The sequence below is a fragment of the Balaenoptera musculus genome, chromosome 3 (genome assembly GCF_009873245.2).
Source record: "Balaenoptera musculus isolate JJ_BM4_2016_0621 chromosome 3, mBalMus1.pri.v3, whole genome shotgun sequence".
NCBI classification, from domain to species: Eukaryota; Metazoa; Chordata; class Mammalia; order Artiodactyla; family Balaenopteridae; genus Balaenoptera; species Balaenoptera musculus.
Genome location: NC_045787.1, coordinates 103,610,316 through 103,629,707, shown reverse-complemented (window position 1 = coordinate 103,629,707; position 19,392 = coordinate 103,610,316). Strand labels below are relative to the sequence as shown.

At 38.1% G+C, this 19,392-nt stretch overlaps 1 protein-coding gene across 1 annotated transcript in view; it reads right to left on the bottom strand.

The window, feature by feature from the left end:
• GRAMD2B (GRAM domain containing 2B) overlaps positions 1 to 19,392 on the bottom strand; it is a 105,141-nt gene extending 85,749 nt beyond the window's left edge. Inside the window, exon 1 of the mRNA XM_036849263.1 lies at positions 19,142 to 19,392. Coding sequence (XP_036705158.1) covers positions 19,142 to 19,269 — 128 coding nt within the window. The 5' untranslated portion in view covers positions 19,270 to 19,392. The remainder of the gene's footprint in view (positions 1 to 19,141) is intronic.

Below are 19,392 nucleotides of genomic sequence, written 5' to 3'. Positions count from 1 at the left end.
GGTCTTGTCTAGATGTACATTTGAGTCCCCTCTATACTTCTGACCCAATCACCCCACCAGACTCTAAGTGGGATGAGAGCAGGAACCATGGCTATTTCATTCACCTGTGGGCAGCTTATGTTGAGCTTTCAGAGTAATTATTTGATAAAAGGAATGCAGAAATGTTGAATGAAACTATCAAAGACTTGAAAACCTCTGGGAACAAGGAACTCATTACTGTCCAAAGCAGCCCAGTTCATGCCTGGGCAATTCTGGTTGCTCAGAGTTCTCTTTTGCAATAACTGGACTGTCATCTCTTCCCACACATTTGTTCCATTTTAGCCCTTCAGGCTGCACAAACTTGCTCTACCACGTGCCAAACCTTTAAATATCTGAATTGACCCTCATGCCCCACTCTCTCCACCTGGCCTCTGAGCTTTGCTTCTGCAGGCTAATATCCCTAGTTCTTTCACAAGCCGCATAAATCTGAGTGTCCCCATGCGTTCTCAGATACTCCCCTCTGTGCATGCTCTAGATTATCACCTTTAAGTAGGCAGGATGGCCAGAGAAGGCCTGACCTGCATAGGATGGTTACCTTCTGCATTCTAGAGTCTATTGATGATTTTTGATATCAAATTAACTTTTTAATTTTTTGGAGGAATCAATTTTTTCAGCTTTTCAGAGAGAACTTCTAATTCAGTCTTAGCAAACCCTACCTAAAAGGCAAGCAAATTAAATGGCAGATAATTATTATCTTGGAGGCAGGTTTAGCCTGCTAATGGTTCATCTGTTGTGTCTTGTTTCCAAGGTGACTTATTTGGATTCAAGATAATTTGGCTCTTTGTGAAGATTAGACGTAGAGAGTTAGATGGAGCATCTCTCCCTGGGTGATCTCTGCCAGGAATGTTTCCTCCATGGCAGCCAAGCCAATCATCGGGACTGCCAAGTCTGATTCTGGGAAACTAAGGTCTCCCCATGTGGTTGCCTGATAGTTAAGGCAGAACTCTGAAGATTTTGAAAGGCTGCTGCTAAAAAAGAATTTACTATATATTTTCTCATAGGGCTAAAGGTACAATTTAGCAAAAAGAATTTATTGATTTTCATGAACTTTAGTATTGACTGAAGATAATTTTTAAATCAAACTATTAATGTGGAAGATGCAGGTACATGTATAGGCAAATATGTAGGCATTTTTACTAGAAATAATCGATTACTGAGATAATATGTTTACATTTGGGTAGAGAAAATTGTAAAAGAAAACAAAAATTTTTGAAGTTATTTCAATCCTCTGAAATTATAGCCAGTTTATAATTTTTGGGGAGGTAGGGATGATGGAAAGTGGGAGAAGAAAGAGGAGGAAGCTGATGGGCAAAGGCAGGGAAGGGGAAAGGAGCGGGGGGTGTAAAAGGGAAAGGGGACAGAGAAGGCAGAATGTTTAAGAATTTCCAAGTGGCCACAGAATCGTTACCTGTTTCCTTGTGTGCACTTTGAGTCTTGCACTATGATATATTTAGTAACTCACTGGTCAAAGTTAAATAATTCTTATGTAATAGAAATTTATTGTTCTGGGGGAAAAAATCCCTTCCACTTCCTGTTTTGAATGTATTCTAGTTGATTTATGGTGGTTATTTGTTCCAAAAATAGCTGGGACAGCCAACAGATCCTTTCATGTTTTCATGAGATAGAAGGTAATTCTTACTCAGTATTTCCAGGAAAGAAAAGGACTAAGTTAGAGTCCTCCTGCTGAGGGTTTATTTCTCAAGGTTACATCTTTGGCCATCACATCTGGGCTAGTGAGAACAGCTGGGTTGACAGGACACGGAAGCAACCTAAACATTCATCAACAGAGTAATGGATAAAGAAGATGTGGCACATGTATACAGTGGAATATTACTCAGCCATAAAAAGGAATGAAATTGTATCATTTGCAGAGATGTGGATGGACCTGGAGAGTGAAGTAAGTCAGAAAGAGAAAAACAACGATCGTATATTAACGCATATATGTGGAATCTAGAAAAATAGTATAGATGATCTTATTTGCAAAGCAGAAATAGAGACACAGACATAGAGAACAAATGTATGGATACCAAGGGTGAAAAGGGGTGGTGGGATGAATTGGGAGATTGGGATTGACATATATACACTACTATGTATAAGATAGATAACTAATGAGAACCTACTATATAGCACAGGGAACTCTACTCGGTGCTCTGTGGTGACAGAAATGGAAGGAAATCCAAAAAAGAGGGGATATATATATATGTATGGCTGATTCACTTTGCTGTACAGTAGAAACTGACACAGCACTGTAAAGCCACTACACTCCAAAAAAAAAAAAAAAAAAACAACAGCTGGGCTGATAAATATTTCAAGGGTGTGTCATGAACTCTGTTCTTGGTGATAACAATTTCAACATCTGTTCATCTGGGAGGATTCTTCCTTGAATACCAGGGCCAAAAGGTAAGAGTCAAAGAATTTGTAATTCATCTATCCTTCTTTCTACTGCTCCTCCAGAAGATATGCTGATGCCAGGAAAGGAACAAGGGTTTACTTGGAGGGCTGGAGAGTGGAAGGCCATAATGGTGGTAATAGACAGGACTTAAGCTAGAAACTCTTGGGACCACTTCAAAGTGAGGAGGCCTAATTGGCCCTAAGACTATTGAATCAGTCCTCTTGCCAGGTTTGTGGGTGTCAGCAGACTTCTGACTTGAGAACCAAAACTTACAGTGTCCCCCTGGCTCTGAAACCCTGCTGAGTCTATTCCAGAATCTCTTAGTCCTTTTCCTCTTTCCCTCGAGGGTCTGTTCTCATTGGATGGTGACTTTGAGATCTTCATTTTCCACCCCTGTGCACAGAAGAGGTAACACAGCAGGCCTGAGACTGGTCTTCTAAGAAAGACCTGTTGGCAAGGTTGGCTCTTAGCTGGCATTTTGGAATTTGGATTCTGGGGTGTTCCCACTGTTCCCCAACTGATAAAAGTGGCTCCATGAGCCTAGACTATGCAAATAATATGATTTATGCCCATCATCTGCTTTTTTTCTGGGAGTTTAAATTTGGAGTATGTACTGATACTAGGAAGAGGGTGCCTACATGACCAGTTGCCAATAAAAACCTTGGGTCCTGAGTCTCTAATGGGCTTCTCTGGGCACATCATACACATGTTGCTACATTTTGGTTGCTGGGGGGAGAAGTGCATTCCCTGTGACCCTCCATGGGAGGGAGAGAGCACGAGGAACATGGTATTCCTGACTCCACCTGAATCTTTTTCCCTTTTGGTCCAACTTACTATGTCACTGTAATAAATCTTAGCCATGTGTACAACCGTACACTGAGTTCCATGAGTCTTTCTGTGAATCTCCAAGTATGGGGTGGTCTTGGGGACCTCTGACGCAACTCCCTTTCCTACAGTACTCTTACATCCTTATCCTAACCTTACACAGTTCCAGTGAAAGGGTAAAAGGGAAGAATTTTTTAAAAGTTAAATGGCAAATAAAGAAAATATTGATCTAGAAGATCTGGTTCAATAAAAACATGCCAATCCTTTTGAAAGTCAGGAAGCCATACTTATCAGTCATGGAAAACTTATTTACATACTTTGTACTTACAGAATATGAACTTTCAAAAAAAGAAATGATTTCTTATGATCTCTCACTAGCATTTTACAAAATAACAGCTTAATTGACATATAATTCTTATACCATAAAGTTCACTCTTTTGAAGTCTATATAATTCAGTGGTTTTAGTATCACAAAACAGAGTTGTACAACTGTCACCACTAATTCCAGAACATTTTCATCAGTACAAAATGAAACCCTGTACCCATTAGGAGTCAATCCCCATTTTCCCTTTTCCCTAGCCCTTGGGAACCACTAACCTACTTTCTATCTCCATACATTTGCCTCTTCTGGACATTTTGTATAAATGGAATAATGTGGTCTTTTGTGACTAGCTTCTTTCATCCATGTCATGGCATGTAACAGTACTTCATTCCTTTTTATGACCAAATAATATTCCATTCTGTGGATATACCACATTTTATTCATCAATAGATGGACATTTGGGTTATTTCCCCTTTTTAGCTATTATGAATATCCATGTACAAGTTTTGTCCTGGACACATGTTTTCAGTTATCTTGGGTATATACTTAGGAGTGGAATTGCTGGATCATATGGTAACTTTATGTTTAACTTTTAGAGGAACTGCCAAACTGTTTTCCAAAGTGGTTGTACCATTTTACACTCCCGATAATGTGTGAGGGTTCCAATACCTCAAACATGCTCACCAACACTTGTTATTTTCTTTTTTGAGTATAGTCGTTCTACTAGATGTGAAGTGGTATCACATTGTGGTTTTAATTTGTATTTTCCTAGTGACTAATAATGTTGATCACCATATTGCATCTTCTTGGCTATTTATATATCTTCTTTGGAAAAAAAGCTAGTCAAATCTTTTGCCCATTTAAAAATGAGTTGTGTTTTTATTATTGAGTTGTAAGAAATTCTTTATATATTCCAATACTAGACTTTTACCAGATACATGGTTTGCAAATATTTTCTTTCATTCCGTGGATTGTTTTTCACTTTCTTGATGGTGTCTTTGGTGTTTACTTTTGATGAGGTCCAATTTATTATTTCTTTTGTAACTTAGGCTTTTGGTGTCATATCTAACTCCCCACTTTTGGTAGGGATTTTAATCACCCCACTTATTTTAGGATGTCTACATCCATTAGCCCAATTCCTTTACTCCCTGACGGAAGGAGATTAAAGGTGGGAGGGGTTGCAGTACAGTGAGGTAGAAAGAGCATGGGATTTAGAGTCTTAAGATTGAGTCCAACTCATCTGTCATGGGATTTAAGTACTTGATTTTCCAAACTTCAGTTTTCTATCTGGAAAATGGGGTAATTACTATTTCATAAGGCTATTGTGAAATTTGAATTAGCTAATTTGCAAAAAGAGCTTAGCACTGTACCTGGCACACAGGAGGCATCTAATAAATGTTAGGTTGTTATCATTTTTATTAAGAGAAGGTGGAACGGAGCCTGGACCTAATCAAGAATTACCCAACAGAAGTAAAGCTATCACTCTGTTCCTAACTGTGCATTTTGGAAAGGCTGCTAAAATTATATAGAACTGCAGATTTGCTTGTGGTTATATAGTTTTCTGGCACTATGGAAAAGCCTGATAGGCACACAGTAGGAGAATTTTATTTCTTTTGAATTCAGTAATAAACAAAGCTATTGCTCTTTGGGATCCAAGGAAGAGCCGTAGACCAAAAAACGGTGGTGTCAGCATAATTGAACGTTTCATCACGATGTGTGTTTCTTATTATTTATCGTTAATTAAGGGCCGTTTACATAACTACATGGAAACTAACAAAATTCCTTCCCGGTCACTTAGGTAGGTAGAGGACTTTAAGAAAGGTCACTTGATATTTTCATTAAATATTTATCATACTTTACAGCATTACCTTAGAACTTTCATATTAATAGCCCAATCATTTGGTATTGACATGAACCAAGTGGTTTAGGGCCACAATCAAACATACTCTGTTTTGTTATGATAAATACAGATAACGGTCAACCTAAAATTTTGTTACTTTATTCATCATCAAAAGTTCAACTCTTGGTCAGTAATTGGCATAATTATATTTCCTAATGGGGACAATTTAGCAAATAGTAAAAACTCTTTTGAAAAAACCCATAATAAGCCAATGCCATGAAACATTTAAGTTATGCTACACAGTTTGCTATTTTAACTTGTTCCTATCTTAACTTGCGATCCAAAAAAAAAACATTTAGGGATCACTCTGTCCTTACTAAGGACAGAAGACTAACCAATAACCTTAGTGGGATACAAAGATGAATAACATAGTCTTTTTTACTAAAAATTTGGCAATTCAGTAGGTGATCTAGAAGCAAGATGCTGTCATTAGTGGGAGAACGACAGTAGGATACAATGAAAAATTTTCAATCATTACCAAAGTTGATAAAGCAATTTGTGGGATGACAGCCCAAGTTAAAAATCAGCCAAAGGTGTATTAAATAACATTTACGTAGTGCTTATATATGCTAGGCAGTTTTCTAAGCACTTCTCAAGTCCAGTTACTCATTTAATCCTTACAACAGCTCTGTGAGGTAGGACTATCACCCTCCCCCACCTTTAATAGGAGGGGTAAATGAAGCACAGACATGCCGAGCCACTCAGATGAGATGGGCCCCCAGGCAATCTGGCTGAGGCCCTGGTGTTCTTAACTACCCTTCTATGCTACTTCTCAACTCAAAGAGGAATTATTATTATTAGTAGAGTAGTTTTTGGATTTCCGGAATCTCTACTTCTTCAACCCCCGCCAAATGTAGGATATAATAATGCATATAAATAAAAGATCTGATAACTTTTTTCTCTCTTTTAAAGATGCTACCACCTTTATGTTTTATTCTAAAATTAAATTCTACATTAAATATATGTCACATACTCTAGTATGTATGGATTATATAATGTGGTCAGCTTGTATAATGACAATATGAACGTTGCCCCCAAATTATGTCTATGTAGGGGATAAGTTTCATTCCCATATTTTTCAGAAATCAATCATTTTGGAAATACCTTTTCATACCATCACAATAGATTCTTGCATAGATTTGTTAAGCTGTTAGTAAATACTTTCCCATTTCCTGGTATGAAATATTGATGATAACGTTTAGCAAATTAGTCTTGGTTGAAAAATGAAGCGTTATGTTAACAACAGCAACTGGGGCAGACTCAGTTTTGTGCATCCTAAAACCTATACAATATGGTGGAATTCTTTCAGAAGAAAAAATACATAATTAGGTGCAAAGAGTGAGTATTGAATTAGAAGAGCTTCGTTCAAATGATAGGCCCTAAACTTTCAGCTTCATTAGCTTCATGGTAAACCACCACTTTAGATAGTAACTAAAGTAAAATTTAAAAAAATACCACAAAAATAAAATAATACCTGAAAAGAATTCTTCACTTTTTTCCCCCAGAAGGAGATTGTAATTTTAAAATTATATATATATCACCTCATTTGATTTTTTTTTTTCTCCTTTTAATTTCTCAGTTGTCTGGAAAAATCCTGATCTCTCCATTTTGTAAGATGAGGAAAAAGAGAGGGTCAGTGATTTGTTCCTGGTCACGGAAGCCTGTCAGTGCTGGGCCTGGGCTCTTTCCACTATTCTTTCAGCAGATGAATTTGGAGAGAGAATATTTTTCATCAGATATGAAGAAGCCTCTTCTCTTAGTGTCTTTATCCTTATTTTACTGGAGAAGAAGCTAAGGTTGGACAAATTTACAACAAAGCCAAAGCCCAAATTCTCGAATTCCTGAGTATAGAACATTGTGTCACCTGGTAATCAGGTAGCAGTGTTGGGAAAATGTTTCATTTTGATGTGAGACAGAAGTTGACCGTTTGAACCTGTCTTTTTTTTCTAGAGATAATTACTTTTTTTTTTTTTTTTCCCAGAAGAACTGTAATTTTGAGGAAACTGCTTTGAGGAAACTACTGGTGGGTTTTTTCCCCCTACCTTATTTTCATATTTCTTTGAGATCATCATAACATAGACTTCAGTCATACAGGAGAAATGAAATCACTCGACTGCTGCTTGGCTCTTCAAGTTTGGATCTTCAAGTCCTCAAGTTTCTCCATGTTTCAAATATATAAAAACAGTATTTTTTTTAGCTTCATCTGCTTTTATCCCCGTGTTTAGCTCTCACTAAGTCGTTTGTAAGTTATAAAAGAATGTATGGGGATAATAAAACAAATAGGAAAAAAAAAAACCCTTAAGGTTTGACACAGGGTTGAGTGGATTATGACTTCCGACTGTGTTTCTATAGCAACACTTTGCCTACCTTGTAACTACAATAACAGCAATTCTTTAGTGTCCTACTTGCCAGCCACCGTATATTATGCATACCTAATCCTCAAAACAGTCCTAAGAGGTACGTGTTATTTGCCCCATCTTACAAATGAGAAAACTGAGGTTTGGAAAGATTAGATAACTAGACTAAGGTGACGCAGTAAGTGCTGGAATTGTGATTCAAATACAGGTCTGAGTAACTCCAAGGCTACTGCCCTTTCGTCATATATCACCTTTCAGATTAGAAATATGTGGTAGTTTTGGTGTCACCCACAGCTCTTGTGGTGGTCAGCCTCCAAGACGGCCCATGTGATCCCCTCCTCTTGATTTTCTCCCCCTTGTATGATCCCCATCCCCACTGAATACACAGGGCTGACCTGTGTAACCCATAGGATATTGTAAAAATGCAAAATACTTGTTGGCTAAGTATTGCTTGAGGGAAATGTTATCCGAGGCAGAGAGAGAACAGGCACAGAGGCATGAAGATATGAAAATGTGAGGCATGTGTAAGGGATTATTTATTAAATTAAAAACCAATGTTTTATGAAATTATTTCTTTTACATCTAATTTAATTCAATTTTATAGTAATTAGGTTTATTTTTAAACTTTAATTCAGTGTAGAATTAAGCTAAAATTAAACTTATATTTAAATTTATGGAAACAGGAGTTTCAGCCTATACTGCTCCTTGTAGCCTTTCAGTTGTGTAATTTTTTCCTCTCTTTTCCCAATGGCAAGGATGAAACACTTGGGACCACAGTGAGGCAAATACCAGTTGCGATCTAATAATGAATCACTGTGGAAGAGTGAAAAGGTCCTGGACTTGGAGTCAGAAGATCTGAGAGGTCACCCGACTTTGCCATTAGCTGCTCTCCCTGCACTGAGCAGATTACCGACTTATGCGCCCTGACTGGTCTGCTGACCCTCAGCCTTCCTGGGGTGAGGTCAGCAGCGCCCCAGCAAGGGTCAGCCATGCTTGCCAACTCAGGGGAGCTCTTTATTTATCCATCACCCAGCACCATTTATTCATCCATCTAACACTTATCATTGTTTAGTTTGTGCCTGGAGCTGTGCTGAGTGATTGGTTAGGAATAAAAGGCAGAGAGTAAGGAAGAAAGACAGATATAAAAACAAGCAAGGTTCAGTGTGTGATAAATGCTGTAATGGAAATAAACAAAAGGTACAATGTGAGCCCAGAGAAAGGGAGATAGGGTCAGGATAGGCTTTCTGAAGGCAGTGATACCTGGTCCAGCTTTGAAGGACAGCTCAGAATTGACTCTGCCCATGTGTTGTAGGCAGAAAAGAAGGTTCAAAGGTCCAGAACTAGCACTTGTGGCTAGAGTGTGATCTCCCTGGGGCATGAAGAGGGCAAGAGATGTGACGGGAAGCCGACCAGATCACAGGGTGTTCTCCTCACAGTCCAAAGGACAATGCTCCGAGATAAATGAACACACTTGCATGACCTGACCATTCCTGCTGTCGGGTTTCTTTCCTTTTTCGCAGGAGCATGCTTGGAGTGAGGCTTGTTCATGGCACACTGTTCTGCCCCTATGGGTTTATTGGAGGGAATAAACTACAAGTTTCTTTTTCTCCAGGATCATCCTGGCAGCTGCGAGTCTTTCACATTTGGCAAAGTTTATTTTGTCCCACTAAACATTTGAAATGTGCAGTTTATTTCCAGATCTAAGTATTGCAACATGGGGATTAAGAGGAAACATGCTGTGGGAAATTATAGTTTGGAGAGTTAGGTTAATAATTTAAACTTCAAGGTACATGTGCCTTGCCTACCCTCTATGTTTGCCTGAGTGTGTGTCTGTCACCAACAGAGACTGGAGCCCCTGGAAGCAGGAGCTGGGTCTTTAGCCATTTCTTTACTCCACAAGAGTCTCTCCTCATTGTAGAGTTTCTTCTTTGTGCCAGGTGCTGGGGATACAGAGGCAAGGATGTATTCCTAGCCTCTAAGAGCTCTAGGTGATAAGTGAATATTACCATTATTCCTCTGTGGATCTCCCCCACTGCCTTATAATAATCACAGCTAGTGTCAGAACATTTGCTGTGTGCCAAGCGCTTTCTCTATTATCTCACTTAATACTCTCCACAATCCTACGATTATCCCCATTTTGCCGTTGAGGAAAGTGAGGCACAGAGAGATTGCACAGTTTAGAAAGTGATGAAACCAGATGTACACCAGGCAGTCCTTCCTAGACAGATAATCCCTACACAGAGATTATAGAAAGTATTCCATAACTTTCTGTTGAAAGAAATTACCCACCATAGTTGTTCTTTTATCACCACTCAAAAGTACATAGAGCAAATACAATTGTCTTTTTACAGATAAATTTAACTGAAACTCACAGGATCATATAATGACTCAGTGTAGAAATCAGAATCCCAGAAAAGTCTTCAGTCTTTCAGAGAATTTTGCCTGCTTCTGAAACATAGTATCCCCTCTGGGGTTGTAAAAATCACCTTGGGTGCGATGAAGAAACTGGATGAAATGACCCTTGGAGATGGATTTGATTTTCGGAAATAGCTCAGATAATTTGAGCCAAGCCAGGTGAAGAAATTGGTTAATAAGGTTGGATAATGCTATTTCAGTCATGTAACTGGCTGCGCATTCACTATCTGAACTAATGTCGTTGGTTCAATTATGCCGTACGGCAACAACAGAAAACTTCTCTTCCTTTTCTATTACTTGCTTTCCTCACCTAAGCAACATAGAGAGTAGCCATAATCCATCTACCACAGTGAAAAGCCACCAAAGTTTATAAGGTCACATCTGTAAAAAGTTCCCACGAGTAAGCCACTGTGCAAATAGGGGAGACTATTATTATTATTATTACTGCTGGCTGATACAGAAACACTCATTCATCACTTGTGGACTTCTTGGCAGATCTTTCCATTTGCCCTCATCTAGGCCCATACAGATACACATGGAAGCCAACTCCTAGAACTTCCACTTCAATTACCCTTGGCTGGTTTTGTTTTGTTAAACATGGAGGTGAGAGAGGGAGAGAGCAAGAGAGAGAGAGAGAGAGAGATGAAGGCACGTAAATGACCTGATTTTTAAAAATCTGTTACAATAAAAAGCTTCTAATGAAAATGGGACTTTAAGCTGAACTCATCCATAATAGATTTCCACGAGGTTTTAAAACCAAAAGGCTCAGATCTGCTGGAGAACACAGACATAGAAGCAGTTAGAATCAGCAGCAGATCAATGTTTTGTGGGCCTAAAGCTTGTACAAATTTAGGGTCTTCTTTAAGAAAAATTATGAATAAAAAATCAGGCATGAAAGGTAGTATTTATTTAGAAAGAGAAAAGATATCAAGTTATTAGTTTGGAAATAGCTGACAAATTCCATCAATACCTCCAAATCCAGAAAACTAATGTAACACTCATAAATCAACTGCCTTACATACTCTCTGCTATTTTCTTATTTTTAACTGATACTTGTTGATCTCTTCATATCGCAAGAATTTTTTAATATTTTCAATAAGAGATAATTTAGTCTTTTCTCTAGAAAAAGCTTAAGTTTTATCGATAGGTTAGACATTTTCTTTCAGATTCAAGCCTATTCTCGATAATGTCATGCTAAGATGTACTATGTGACACATACAGAGACAATGGCTGCTTTTAGTATTACCTTGGGTTTGTGCCCCATAAACAAGGGATTCTGATAAACTGTGCAATAAGCATAAAGTTTGGTATACTTATATCAGCTGCGTCATCAAGTATCAAGTCCTAATAGGAGAGAATTTCTGCTGTGACTTGGCATTAGTGAGAACAGAATCCATACAATTTACACGTGTAGTGATGGGAAGAATTTGCCAGAGATCACCTTCTGGCTCTGTACATTTCCATCTTTGTTTCTCTTCCATTCCTTTCATACTTCTGATGCATGGCACTTGTCAGACATGTTTAGACGATGGCCCTGCACTTCTGTGTCACCAAGCAAGGTGAATTTGCTTATTGGAGTATTCCTGGAAGCCAGGACAACCAGCAATAACTTATATGCACATAGAAATGATGGCAAATCACATAAATACATTCCACTAATCTCAAGTTAAATGTATCTCCAAACAACTTCCCCTTAGCTCACAGTGCCAAAAATGCCCCTGGCTACCTGACTGGAGAGGAATGTGACAGAGAGAAAATTGGAATGGAAAGAGAGAGCAATTATAATTGTAGTTAAAATATTATCTGAAAAGTTGACAGAAATGTACGACTACATGAACATCTTGCTAGGGACATTCCCAGGGCCTTGGAAGGGGCCCAAATAAATGAGGGTAGAAGCTTAAGCTTCTTTGGTTTTATAATAAACACTCCCCTGATGGCAACACATTCTGGTAAGTGGTTAACATGGAATATGGTACCGACAAATAAGAAAAGGCTGCTAGTTCTGAGGGTGGAAGTAAGGGGGCAAAGGGGAGTCTCCTTTGATGTTATACTAGACCTGTCAGGAGGTGCATCTGGAAAGATGAATAGGAATTTTCAGACGTCCTGCACGTACAAAAGCCCGGTGACACGATCAAACATGTGTATTGAGAGAATACTGAGTGCTTTGTATTAGTAGACTGTGGGAAAGTGCCTGGCACAGTTTGGGAAAGAGACTGTAGGTCCCTTCTCTCCTGGCAGTGTTAGCACTGGGGAGTGCTATGCTCTCCTTCTTGGAAAATTCTAACTCTCCTATCAAAGAGGCCTATTCATCTGTATGTCACCTCCTATTCTAACCTCCACAGCCCCGCCTCACGACACCCTGGTAGCCCCAAGGCTTGGCAGAGTTCACCGGTCCTGCCACCCTGACCTCACCCACTAAGAACAGATTTAGTCCATTCACTGAAATACCTGCCCTGTGCTCAGGACACTATTATCTTTCCCCTTAACACAGTCTTACTTTCTTTGATTGCTACCCTCTCATCCCTGCTCCTGGAGAAGGAAGCCCATTTCCTAGAACTCAGCCTTCCTTCAGCTTCTAAATATCACTCTTAACCCTACATTTCCTATGAACACGAGCTGAGGCCATGGGCTTACCTAGTAAAAATGGGTCAAGATATGATGTCTACTATGTTCCTGTTCTTCAGGTACCAAATAGTGCTTCTATCCTTTCCCTAAAAGCAGAAGTGGGATTGGCTAAGAAAAAAAGCAACGCTCTTGGGAGGGTAGAGTGGAAGGGAAGAAGGGCCAGCATCTCCTCTTTTACTCACTGGTGACAACTGGATGAGTAGAGGAGTAGAAGCAGAATCTTTGGAGCCACTAAGAGGAGGCGTAATGAATGTGATTCAAGGCTGTCTTGGACCTGCCAAGGTCACTGTCCACTGCAGCCTGGTGTGGTCCCCAAACCATAGCACGGCTAGTATGAGTAGGCCTGGGCTGGTCCCACCCTGGTTTCACATTCCAGCTTGGTACTGCCCCATATTTGCCCTCTTTGGTTGTCATCTTGGACCTTGTTTGTGCCTCCCAAAGCCCATGGCACCCCATTCAACACATTAGCTCCACCAGGCAACTTTCATCTTTACCTAAAACTGAAATAGACTGATACTCTAAAAAGAAATATTTTGGAGAAACAAATTTATTAAAAGCAAAAGCTCTAATGGTAATTTGCATAGTAAATCTCCAAAAACTAATTTTAAAAAATACCTGATTTTTATTTGCCGAATGACTAATTTATGGAACTATTAATACTCCAGAGCCTTTTCCAGTCTGTTTATAAGGCTTAAAGCAATTCATGTTTTTCAAGGCTGTCCAGTGTTCTGTATTTTGGGAAGTGATGACTTGTTGTGAACTTTGAATGTTGAGGTACTGTGCGCTTTATGAGTGCCAGAGATTTTCAAATGAGGATCATCTTAGTGGAGGCCAGGAAAGTACTCAATAGTTTCTACAACCTCTTAGAAAACCTCAATAAGAAGGAAACTTTTTTAATCTGAGAAAGGCTGATAAAACCTGAAATGTTAAAAGCATTCCCTTTTAAATTAGGAACAAAATGAGAATGCCTGGAATTACTATTTATAGTCAACATTATAATGGAGTTCCTTGCTTGTATAATAAAATAAAAAAGATTTAAAAGGACAAAGTTCCAAAAGGTAAAAAAGTTTTAAATTTCAAATAATATTATTGTCTACAAAAAACTCAGTCTACAGATTATTAAAATTAATAAGAAGATTTAGTAAGAATGTGGAATATAAGATCAATTTAGAAATTTAATTACATTTCTGTACAACATCAACAAAATAAAATTAAAAATTTTCCAAAAGCAACAAAGTTGTAAAGTACCTAGGAATAAATCTAACAAATGATGTGTAAGATCTTTGTGTAGAATAATCTAAACTTTATCAAAGGATATTAAAGAAGACCTAAATAAATGGAGGCCACACCATGTGTATGAATAGGTATATTTAACACCATAAAATGTCAAATTTCCTCAAATTCAGCAATAGATTTGATGCAATTTCAACTTTAAAAAAAAGTTTTTATGTGACAAGCCAAATTCTAAAATTCTAAAATTTAAATGGTAGTGCAAAGGGTCAAAAGTAGACAATCAGGGCTTCCCTGGTGGCTCAGTGGTTGAGAATCTGCCTGCCAATGCAGGGCACACGGGTTCGAGCCCTGGTCTGGGAAGATCCCACATGCCACGGAGCAACTAAGCCCATGAGCCACAACTACTGAGCCTGCGCGTCTGGAGCCTGTGCTCCGCAACAAGAGAGGCCGCGATAGTGAGAGGCCCGCGCACCGCGATGAAGAGTGGCCCCCGCTTGCCACAACTAGAGAAAGCCCTCGCACAGAAACGAAGACCCAACACAGCCATAAATAAATAAATAAATTAAAAAAAAAAGTAGACAATCACTTCTGAAGTGGGTAAGAAGTCTTGCCTCATCAGATAACAAAACTTTTATTATAAGGTGATAGTAATGAAGACAGTGATATATGACAGAGCTGGCATTGCAGATTAATGGGGAAAGGAAAGGTTATTCAATAAATAATGTGGGAGAATTCATTATCCATATAAAAGATTAGATGAGGCCCTAATTCACACCAGAAACAAAAATAAATTCCAAATACAGAAGGGACCCTAGTTTTAAAAGAAAACATACTTTTAGAAGAAAATACATAAGAACATTCTTATAACCTCAGAGTGGGGAAGGAATTCTTAAGTCACAGAAAGCGCAAATCATTAAGAAAACAAGATATCACCTCACACCAGTCAGAATGGCTATTATAAAAAAGACAACAAAGAACTAGTATTAGTGAGGGTGTGGAGAAAAGGGAACCCTCATGCACTGTTAGTGGGAAAGTAAATTGGTGCAGCCACTGTGGAGAACAGTATGGAGTTACTTAAAAAACTTAAAAAAACTACCATATGATTCAGTATTTCCACTCTTGGGTATTTATACAAAGAAAACAAAAACACTAATTTGAAAAGATGTATGCACCACAATGTTCATAGCAACATTATTTACAATAGTCAAGATATGGAAGCAACCTAAATGTCCATCAACAGATAAATGGAAAAAGAAGGTGTTTTATATATATATATATATATACATGTATACACACAACATTAACATAAGATTTACAGAAAAACACAAATGAAGCTTTTGGCCAACCCTATATATATATACACACATACACACACACACACACAATGGAATATTATTCATATACCATAAAAATATTGAAATTTTGTCATTTTTGACAACATGGACGGACCTGGAGGATATTATACTTAGTGAAATAAGTCGAATAAATCAGAGAAAGACAAACATTGTATGATTTCACCTATATGTAGAATCTAAAAAATAAAACAAATGAACAAATATAACAAAACAGATACAGATGCACAGATACAGAGTACAAACTAGTGATTACCAGAAGGGAGAGTGGTAGGGGCAGGGGAAAAATAGGTGAAGGGGATTAAAAAGTACAAATTACTAGGTGTAAAATAAGTTACAAGGATATAATGTATAGCACAGGGAACATAGTCAATATTTTATAGTAACTTTGTATGGAGTACAATCTATAAAAATACCAAATTACTATGTTGTACACCTGAAAATAATATAATATTGTAAGTCAACTATACTTCAATGAAAAATAAAAGTAAACAAACTGATAAATTGAAAGTAAGAACTCAGACATAATGGAGAGCATGAACAGACAAGTCATATGCTGGAATAAAACATTTGCAACACACATAGCTAACAAAAGATCAGTATCTGGAGTATTTCAAAAACTATCTACAAATAAGAAAAAGATAGTACCCTCTCTCCCCCTCCTGCTTTCCCAAAGGTTCATAAATCCATGAGCAGGAATTTAACAGAAGAGGAAACGAAAATGACTAATAAACATGTTGAAAAGATGCTCCTTTTGTCTTAATAAGGGACATGCACATTGAAACCATTTACACTGAGATGCCATTTCATACATTCCAGTTTAGAAAGAATTAAAAAGTCAAACAATGGCAATGTTGTTGAGGAAGCGGAATAATGCTGGTAATAGCATAAATGACACAGAACTTTGGAACAGAATTTGACATAATGAGTAAAGTTAATCATGTCCATATTATAGCCCCGCAGTTCCTCTCCTAGGTATATATACCTTAGAGACACTCTTGTACAAGCACACTGGAGACATGGGCAAGATGGAGCATTGCTTGAATGAGCAACAAACTGGAAATAACCTACAGAGAGGCCAGAATACCCTTCTAAAGGGGACGCCACATCATGATACTCCCCTACTCTAAACCCTCCAGTGATTTCCCACCAAGATTAGAACAGAATTCTAAACCCCTTCATCCTCTACTTGTCTCTCTGATTTCATCAGGTGTCACCCCGCTGGGGTTCCTCAGGACTCAGCTCATTCCCCTCTTCAGGGCAACTTGCTCCTTCCCAATCATTTCATGCTTGGCTCTTTTTTCATCCTCAAAGTCAGCCTAAATATCACGTCCTTGGAGAGTCCCTGACTTGCCACTCAATCTAAATTAGTTTTTCCCACCTTATTCTCCATCTCTGCCCTGTAATTTTTTCCTATAAAAATATACATTAATATTTTGAATTATGTATGTATATATGCATTCATTCATAATTTTTTTTGCCTGTCTTTGACATTAAACTAATAACCTCCATAAGCACAGGGACTACATCTATCTCACTTTTGATTATATTTGCTGTGCCTTCCACATAGCCTGGCATATAATAGTTATTCAACAAATCTTTGAACTGAATGGTTGAATAAAAAGACTGCATAAATTGTACCTGTGCCTATCTGAGTGGTTTGCTGATCTGAGGGTACATATGATTTGCTGTAGTTCATGGGAAGGATAATGGGATGCCACAACAGTCACATAAATTCTTAATGTTAAGGTAAAGGGAAGTGTTTATCTTTTTGTTTTTTTTAAATTGAAGTATAGCTGATTTACAATGTTGTGTTAGTTTCAGGTGTACAGCAAAGTGATTCAGTTATATGTGTATATATACATATGTATATATATATTCTTTTTCAGATTCTTTTCCCTTATAGGTTATTACAAGACATTGAGTGTAGTTCCCTGTGCTATATAGTAGGCTCTTGTTGGTTTCTGTCTTTTTTTTTTTTCCTTTCTTTTTTTTTTTCATGGCCTCTGGGTGTGCGGGCTTCCGTAGTTCTGGCTCGCGGGCTCTGGAGCGCAGGCTCAGCTGTTGTGGCGAACGGGCTTCGTTGCTCCGCGGCATGTGGGATCTTCCCAGACCAGGGCTCGAACCTGTGTCCTCTGCATTGGCAGGCAGATTCTTAACCACTGCGCCCCCAGGGAAGTCCTATGCATTTTAATTTGATTTTATTTTTCCTTGTTAGAGCTTGAGTTCCAAGAAGAATTTGCGTTACGGTCAATGTTAGAGGAGGATTAGGCAGACGAAGCAATTAAAGAAGCACTCGAAGTTCAGCAAAATATGGAAATAATGCAAAGTTTTACATTTTCAATCACTGGAATTGTGCTCTTGCTCAAATGACCATAATGCAAGTTATGTAGATTTATTTTAATGATGGATGGAAAAATTAAGCCAACTTAAATAGATGTATGTATTAAGCAACATTTTGCATAAATTCACACTCTTGATCTCTAAAACTTCTTTTTAAAAATTATTGAATTTGTTTTCCTCACTTGACAGTCTGATATGCGAATGCTATTAAATGAAGTGTGATTTCGTTATTTTGTATTTAATTTTTAAAGGCTGTAATTTTGAGCACTTTTTTGTGTAAATGATTTAAAATGATTAAAAAATAAATCAAATGATTGACTTTCTGGATATGATATGGAAAAGTGAAGTTCAGGTGTGGAGGCTATTCCTCTGCCTTGACTTGATTAATTTACATGGAAGTTACATTAAAGTTTACATTAGACGGAAAGTAAATTTTAGGTGGTAAGCATGCTGTAAGGTACATAGAAGTAGAAATATAATGTTGTAAACATGAAACTGATGTAATGATATAGACCAATGTCACCTCCATTAAAAAAAGTTTACACCAAAGTTGGATGAGGTATAATCTATACAAATTTGAATCATTATGTTGTATATCTGAAACTAATATAATGTTGTAAATCAACTAAACCTCAATTTTAAAAAAGTTGGATAAGGAACTTTTTCTTGTAACTGATTCCATGTGTACTTGATTTCTACATTTTATAAGTTGCTAGAGAATTATTATGAGATAAAATGAAAAAGAGTAGATAAATGAATTTTCATTAAACATATATAATTATCAGAGTGGTGTTCATATAGATATTAATACTTACAGCTAAAGAAGATACGTTCTGAACCTAGTCAAAGCTGCTTTAAATCACTGTACAGTAAGTAGTTGGATCAGAGCATAGCCAGTACTATTTTAATATTTAATTTAGAAAGGTCCAAAGAAGAAAATTATTTTAATATTTTAATAATTACTATTTTGATAATAATACAGTAATTTTGACACCAAAGTAAGGTTTTTGGTTTAACCATTTGGCTTCACTTCCTATGACCCTGACAGTGGGTCAGGAATTGAGTAACTGCATAGCTGACCAGTTTTCTAGTACGTACTAAAAAGTACTGAAGAAGGCACTAACAATTATTGTCCCTTAATGGTGGTAAGAGTTCTATTTGCTCAGCAGATCACGTCCTTTGCTATGTACCCCCTTAAAATCCACCAGCCCAGGGGCCTGGGCTGTGCCTTCTCTTTCTCCCTGGCAGAATCCTCCCTCCGGGGATGAGGAAGGGGCTCTCCAAGCAACACCTGTCGGGTGGCTGAGGCCATCAGGGGGGCAGACGGGATGTACCCACCTGAGAAACACTGAGCCGGGGCTGTCAGGGATGCTGTTCCGGGCCTCCGCACCCACCTTGCTTGGGCTGCCTGGAATCTCAGACCGGAACACTGTATCATTGGATGATGACAGCCTTTTCTTCACCATTGTGGACTTGTCAATCGCCAAGTCAAGAAATAAACTCAAGGGCTCATTTTTCAACCTCCCCAGTAATGTGAAAATCTCTGTGTTTCTGCCTCTCTCAGTTCCTGCATTGCAGGAAGCTACTTC